Source organism: Pollachius pollachius (genome assembly GCF_949987615.1).
Source record: "Pollachius pollachius genome assembly, chromosome: 4".
Taxonomy (NCBI): Eukaryota; Metazoa; Chordata; class Actinopteri; order Gadiformes; family Gadidae; genus Pollachius; species Pollachius pollachius.
The window spans coordinates 389,366-397,148 of record NC_136937.1 but is presented as its reverse complement, the minus strand read 5'-3'; the positions used below and the strand labels follow the sequence as shown (position 1 = coordinate 397,148).

Below are 7,783 nucleotides of genomic sequence, written 5' to 3'. Positions count from 1 at the left end.
AACAAATGGGGAGGGGCAAGAAATATATAAATTCCCGCCTGGTCAGTTGTTTTTTAAAAGTGCACGCATTTATCGTTTTGGTGGCACGCGGTTTTTCGAATACATTCAAATATACATGCTTCTTGCTCTCATGAAATTTTATGCAATAAAATCGGTATTCATTTTTAAAAATATTGGAAAAGCACCCCCGCACCGGCGGAGTGCTGGAGGCCCTGCCAAGACGGTTTGAAAAGAGCAGACAAAGGCTTGGAGCCCGGACCCCCCTCTCTCTCTGCTAGCGCCGAGCTCCGCCAGCTCTGTCCTTTTCTTTCTACGGAAGCGGGGGGAATGCAGAGCAGGGAGTGGGACCGCTAACCCGAAGTTCTCTGTTTCTAAGGTGCTGCGAAGCCCGGACTTTCTTTTTTCTTTTTTTACATTTTGAAATGAACGACCGTCTGGATCCCGTAGCGACGGGAGGGCAATGCCTTCCGCGGGTCTAGGACAAGGAAGTGCCGTTTCGGAGAGAGAGAGAGGGGTAAGAAGCATTGACGCTCCCCCCCCCCCCCCTCCCGCGTCCCTCTCGCCCCTCGCCCTCTCTCCCTCTGACGGGGAGAGGGCTGAGACTGGAACAAACGGTTTTAAGGGCTTTTCTTTTTCTGCGATTGAATCCTACTGCGCAATCAAGACAGGATCACGTGGGATCGTGAGAGTTGGATCGATTTGTGCACAGTTCTATGTTGTGGGAAAGGAAGACCCCCAAACTACTCCTGTTTCCTCTGGATACCCCGGAATGTTGATCTGTTTCTGCCGTCTCCCTCGGAAGTGAAGTATAGAAACGGATATTAGTGAGCGGTTGACTTTTGTTCTTTTTACAGCCTCGGGGGTGGAATAACTATTCTATGCTTTTATGCATTCGTGATAAAAACAATGGAGACGCACATCTCGTGCCTCTTCCCGGAGATCTTGGCCATGATTTTCAGCTACTTGGACGTCCGGGACAAAGGCAGGGTGGCCCAAGTGTGTGTCACCTGGAGGGACGCCTCCTACCACAAGTCCGTGTGGCGGGGGGTGGAGGCGAAGCTGCACCTCCGCCGGGCCAACCCGTCGCTGTTCCCCAGCCTGCAGGCGAGAGGCATCCGGCGGGTTCAGATCCTGTCCCTGCGCCGCAGTCTGAGCTACGTGATCCAGGGCATGCCCAACATCGAGTCGCTCAACCTCTCCGGCTGCTACAACCTCACCGATAACGGCCTGGGACACGCGTTCGTCCAGGAGATCCCGTCCCTGCGCGTGTTGAACCTGAGCCTGTGCAAACAGATCACCGACTCGAGCCTCGGGCGGATCGCTCAATACCTGAAGAACCTGGAGGTGCTGGAGCTCGGCGGCTGCAGTAACATCACCAACACGGGCTTGTTGCTGATAGCGTGGGGTCTCCACAGGTTGAAAAGCCTCAACCTGCGCTCGTGTCGCCACGTCTCAGACGTGGGCATCGGACACCTGGCGGGCATGACCCGCAGCGCGGCTGAGGGCTGCCTCAGCCTGGAGCACCTGACGCTCCAGGACTGTCAGAAGCTGACGGACCTGTCCCTCAAACACGTGTCTAAGGGTCTCCACAAGCTCAAGGTGCTCAACCTGAGCTTCTGCGGCGGGATCTCGGACGCGGGAATGATCCACCTGTCCCACATGACGTCGCTCTGGAGCCTCAACCTGCGCTCGTGCGACAACATCAGCGACACAGGCGCCATGCACCTGGCCATGGGCACCCTGCGGCTCTCCGGGCTCGACGTGTCGTTCTGTGACAAGATCGGGGACCAGAGCCTCGCGTACATCGCCCAGGGGCTGTACCGGCTCAAGTCCCTGTCGCTGTGCTCGTGCCACGTTTCGGACGACGGGATCAATCGCATGGTGAGGCAGATGCACGAGCTGAGGACTCTGAACATCGGCCAGTGCGTGCGCATCACGGACAAAGGGCTCGAGCTCATCGCCGACCACTTGACCCAGCTCGTGGGCATCGACCTGTATGGATGTACTAAGATCACCAAGAGGGGACTCGAACGCATCACCCAGTTGCCTTGCCTTAAAGTACTCAATCTGGGACTGTGGGAGATGACGGAGGGTGAGAAAGTGAGGTGATGAGAGATGGGGGGGGGGGATGAGGGTGTCTTTCACGGGAAGAGGGGCTTGTGGAGGGGGGAGGGGGGGCTAAGTGGGCGGGGAAAGTCTTATTTAAAAAAAAGCAAACCGTTTCTCTCCATCCGAGTCAGCATCCGAAGGTTTAACGAAAGTTGTATATTTTTTTAGGCTGTGTTACGACGCATAATTTTTATTTCGATTGGATTCGTCGGTTTTAAAAGCATGTGTTATAACACCACATATCGTGTCTTCTGAGACAATTAAAAGTTATGTCGCTAGCGTGTGGAGTGTAGCTCCGTCTATTACTAACATTTAAAAGTGGTTATATACGCCTAGAACATTCGGCTACCTCGTGTGTGTGTTTGTTTCGGATCTTAAAAAACAAAGATGGAGAAACTGAGAAATACTGTGCCTAAAGACCTCTCCCCTCCCCCCCTGTGTCCCCTGTCTCTCCCCCCTCTGTCCCCCGTCTCTCCCCCCTCTGTGCCCCGTCTCTCTCAAACGGTGTGCGTGTCTCTCGCTCTCTCCCTCGATGCTTCTCTCTCTCGCTCTTTCTGAGAAAAGCGGAAGAAATGAGTGTTAACTTTGTCAATTCCCCTACAGGGTGACAGTTCTCAGAGAAACGGAGGGAAGTCAGTTAATCAGAAGCCGTTTCATTGTATTCTGAAGTCATACGAGTTACGAGAAAAGTATAGTTGAGAAGCAAACAAACTGTTTTTTTCAGCCACTAGTCTAAACTATGCGGCCCTGGAGAAGCCTCTCATCTGAGCTTTGAAGATGAAATAAAAAGGACTGCGTGTCATTCTGCTAATAGGCCTCTACTGTCGACTGGCAGGTATTTTGTCAAAACAAAATGGCAATGGGTGTTGTTGAGAACATCGTACTTCAAATTGAAGTGATATCTTTGTGGGTGTGTTATTGATTTGAAAGAATCAGGGGTCGTTTCAACGTTGATTTGTTCTTGAAGTCATGCCATCTCAAGTTGCCACACTGCTTTGAAGCGGAGGTAAAACTGGTTCAGAGGAAATAAAGAAATATCCAATCCGAGACATGCATAGAATAAGAAGTGATCGATATGTTTCCCCTAATCCCTCCGGGGCCACACACAAACGGCCTGTCTGCGTTTTCTATCATGTAATGCAATGACCTGCTCGAGATAATTAATACAGACGTGCGTCCTGCTGAAATGCTGTGTTAAATATGTACTGTACATTATGTTTGTAAAAAAAAAAATGCAAATCCCCAAATTAAATTGTTTTATATTCTTACAAAAACAATTAAAGATATTTATATAAAGAACGACTGGTGAGGTGTGTATTGTTTCCTGCTTCCTCACAGCAATGGCTTATTTATTCATAAGCATTGTCACAAAAACCATTCTCATTAAGATAAGATACTGTCATCAGGACTTGGCTTTAGATTTGTCACAACACGGTTGCATTAAATGCGGTTCAACAATAACGTGGTTCGTATTCTAACCAATAATGGATGGGGAATTTACGTGTGTACGACTTGAGGAATGTTCATCTTTGTTTAATGTCCCCCTTCTAACCATGACATTTCTATTCTGAAACAGCAGAAATGCAAGATTGCAGTTGTCCTGTTACATTATTAACAAGGATGTCCAAAATGGATGCGAGGATTCCTTCATTGCAATCATCACCGAGGCGTTGATGAGAGGAAGCTCTGTTGCTGCGTATTATTCTCTTCTTTTTGTTTATAAAAGCATCACATTTGACGTTTGACTACACGTCCAACTGCTGGCAAATTCCCCAAACCGAACCAAAGGAGAAAATAAAACACATTGATTGTAGGCTACACCGGCTTATGGGGTTAGGGTTTTATTCAAACCTCAAAGCTACGGATGTTTATTCCGATGTTGTGTTTTAGTCTCTAGGTGTTCTGCTCTTTCACAGGCTAGATGGGGACTTCTAACCACGGGGCTGATGGTGGCATGACCCTAGGACTACAGAATGTGATTTCCTGTGCGGCGTTACTAGAGAGGGCGGCGGGCGATCGGACAGAGGAGCCAGCACTCATTGTCTCTTTAGAAGTCAGGAAGACAGCGGCTTTATTTCTTTCTCCCATTCTCCTGTTCAGTCACGCATACCAGATCCCCAGGATAAGGCATGCATGTCCCCAAGACCCCGACCCCCACCTCACACACACACACTCTTCGTAGCAGAGGCAGAAGTAAAAGCCCTGACCTAGCCAACCCCCTCCACACACACAGCCATCACACTTTTAGGCATTCCACACCATGATTCAAATCTCTCTCTCTCTCTCTCTCTCTCTCTCTCTCTCTCTCTCTCTCTCTCCTTGACCACAGTTAGTGACAGTATGGCTACAACAGAATGTGCAGCTTTTTCCGCAGATTTTGTATAATAGTCCCTGGCTTCTTCTACGAAGGCACATGGAAAGCTTTTTGTTTAGAGAACGTTGGAGTTTGCCTGAGGTCAACAGAGAAGGAGAGGGACTAGTGGTTTGGATTGGAATAACCCAGCCAGATTTTTCCTATTAATTTTTGGTAATATAATCAAGGACGCATTTGAGATAATTGTTATAAAAGGGAAAATCCAGTATGCTCCGCAGTTTCGGTTCTTGAAAAGAGATCAGAGGAATAGAGTTGGGGTTTTCTGGAGCGCTGCTGTCCAAGAGGAGATGCTACTGTTGAAGTACGAATGCAAGGGTTTGGGCCTCATCATGGCACTGAACTTAAATTCCATTCTATTTGATGCATTGGTCTGTTTGTTTTGGGCTAGGGGTATACAGGAACTAAAGAGGTTTGGGTCTTGACCGACGTGTCATGTGGAGTAAAGGAAGAGTTGAACAGAAGACTCTATGCTGTGTCCATGTTTGTGTGAACATTATCTAAAGACACAGTGTAAACAGTGATTTTAATAGCTTAAGAATGTGAATGTTTCACGGACAATATCATTGATAAAGGAGGCAAATGTTTGCCAGAAGGTTTCACAAACAGCATCTTACTTTCAGCAACACGTTCATGATGATATAATTCTTATTTCGGTCGGTTCCGTTTCCCTCCTATGACATTTGACATATTATTGAAATGTCGTCTGGTAGTCGGGGAGTAAACTGTGCTCCTAACAGCCAGTGAAGCCATCGTAGGTTCTGTCTGGATAGATTGGATTAAGCTAAGATGGTATTGTTTTTGTTGCTGCTCCATACCTCTGACATTCACAAAAAATCAATGTTTGTCCAACAAGCACATAGTGGCCAATTTGTCTAATTGCTGAGAAGGTCAGCTCTTATCTGAGGGTTAAGTCTGAGGCTTGCACTTTGCAGAAGAAAAAAAGAACGTAAAAATCCAAAGCACAACAAACAAAAACGTATTATAGAAAGTCACGTCTTAAAGCACGAGGCTGTGCAACAAACGAGTTATCATGTTTTAGATTAAATCGTCAACCCGAAGTGCTCAAAGGTTATCTCTTTCAGGAAGCAGGCGTATATAAATCATACTCCATACGCACGTAACGGCATCACCTGCTTCACATTATCAAAGTTATGTACGCACGCAGGCACTCACTCACTCTCTATACCTGAGATCTGCTCAGTGAAAAGCCACCGACCCTCTGCTACTGTGAACGTAAAGCATGGTATAAGAGCATGAGTTGGAGATAGATGATTTACCACACAGTTCCTTCCTGTTAGCTAGAGAGAGAACTTTTCAAGAAGCTGAACTCCAATCCCTGCTGTAATTGATACCAGGACGGACTCCTTCCACCATCTCTCTGGTTTGATCAGACGAAGGGGACCCGGCTGGTCAACACACGGGTTCCTCTCCACTCATTGACGCTCAAACCCTTCTGGGAGTCAGATGTTGTTGACGTGTCTGGTGCAGCTCGGAGACCACAGGCCTGTTCCAGGGTTTATGATCAACAGTAAACCCGGCCGCCTCGGTACTGCAGTAGTATACAGTAGTATACAGACCTGCGTTACTACACTACCACTATGTCACTACTCAATACTACCCAACGCACGGGTAGGTAACACACACACACACACACACACACACACACACACACACACACACACACACACACACACACACACACACACACACACACACACACACACACTACGAATGTCCTCGTGGATCAAAGCAGCCACAGCCTGGTGTGGGGTGAGGAGACGCTGGTTCTCCCAGGCTGAGGAGGTTCTCCCAGGCTGAGGAGGTTCTCTGAGGAGGTTCTCTCAGGGTGAGGAGGTTCTCTCAGGGTGAGGAGGTTCTCTGAGGAGGTTCTCTCAGGGTGAGGAGGTTCTTCCAGGGTGAGGAGGTTCTCTCAGGGTGAGGAGGTTCTTCCAGGGTGAGGAGGTTCTCTCAGGGTGAGGAGGTTCTCTCAGGGTGAGGAGGTTCTCCCAGGCTGAGGAGGTTCTCTCAGGGTGAGGAGGTTCTCTCAGGGTGAGGAGGTTCTCCCAGGCTGAGGAGGTTCTCTCAGGGTGAGGAGGTTCTCTCAGGGTGAGGAGGTTCTCCCAGGCTGAGGAGGTTCTCTCAGGGTGAGGAGGTTCTCCCAGGGTGAGGAGGTTCTCCCAGGCTGAGGAGGTTCTCTCAGGGTGAGGAGGTTCTCTCAGGCTCCCTGTGTCCTGCCAGGCCGTCTACCACCGTGGTACGATCAAGAGCTAATCCTCCAGGCGCTAAGTTAGCGTCTCGGCATCTAGGTCAGATGAGGTTCTAGGGGTCCGTTTCCACCAGGCTCCCTGACTCACCCTCTCTGACTCGGGAAACCCTGTACGTACAAAATGCTTCTCGTACAACGGACCCACAACTTGTGGGGCTCTGGCCTCCTGTGTTTCTTTTTTTCTCCTTTTTTTTTTACTGTGTGTTAAAGTTGAACTGTTTGGCTGCACTGCTCTGGGCCACATTTCCTGTCAGTGAGTGAAACAACAGTGTGTGTGGTGTGTTTGTGTGTGTGTGTGTGTGTGTGTGTGTGTGTGTGTGTGTGTGTGTGTGTGTGTGTGTGTGTGTGTGTGTGTGTGTGTGTTTGTGTGATGTTTTACTGCCCCCATTAAAAGACTAGTTTACCACTAAAAGGGGATCTTGGGGTCTTTACAACAAAGCAACGGGGGTATTAGCAGTAACCTGTTACTGCCCCTTACAATTTCTCCCCCCCTCACCCCCCCTTCCCCCTTTCCCCCCCCACAATCATTTATTCAATCAGTCGCTTTGTTGGTCTCCTGTATGCCAGTCTGTCTGTCTGTCTGTCTCCACCCCCGCCCAACTTCACCTTTTGCTGCAGCAGTCCTTTGCATCTCTCTGTCTCTCCCCCTCTCTGTCTCTCCCCCTCTCTGTCCCCCCCCCTCTCTGTCCCCCCCTCTCTCTGTCTCTCCCCCTCTCTGTCCCCCCTCTCTCTCTTTCTCTCCCCCTCTCTGTCCCCCCTCTCTCTCTTTCTCTCCCCCTCTCTGCCCCCCTCTCTCTCTTTCTCTCCCCCTCTCTGCCCCCCTCTCTCTTTCTCTCCCCCTCTCTGTCCCCCGTCTCTCTTTCTCTCCCCCTCTCTGCCCTCCTCTCTCTTTCTCTCCCCCTCTCTGTCTCCCCCTCTCTCTTTCTCTCCCCCTCTCTGCCCCCCTCTCTCTTTCTCTCCCCCTCTCTTTCTCTCCCACAGTCCTCTGTCTGACTGCCATTTGTCTGCTAGTTCCAGTGATTTATTTGGTATTT

At 49.4% G+C, this 7,783-nt stretch overlaps 2 protein-coding genes across 2 annotated transcripts in view; one reads left to right on the top strand and one right to left on the bottom strand.

The window, feature by feature from the left end:
• Positions 1-258: 258 nt before the first annotated feature.
• On the top strand, positions 259-2,109 carry fbxl14b (F-box and leucine-rich repeat protein 14b; the record flags this gene model as incomplete). The annotated part of the gene is made up of 1 exon (XM_079735224.1): positions 259-2,109. The coding sequence occupies exon 1, from the start codon at positions 907-909 to the stop codon at positions 2,107-2,109; it is 1,203 nt and encodes a 400-aa protein (XP_079591350.1). The 5' UTR covers positions 259-906.
• A 2,429-nt stretch (positions 2,110-4,538) lies between these two features.
• The window catches only part of LOC307075102 (ELKS/Rab6-interacting/CAST family member 1-like), a gene marked incomplete at its 3' end in the record, with an annotated part of 43,665 nt that continues 40,420 nt past the window's right edge, over positions 4,539-7,783 (bottom strand). Inside the window, exon 12 of the mRNA XM_079735607.1 lies at positions 4,539-4,559. Within this exon, the coding sequence (XP_079591733.1) occupies positions 4,539-4,559 (21 nt within the window). The remainder of the gene's footprint in view (positions 4,560-7,783) is intronic.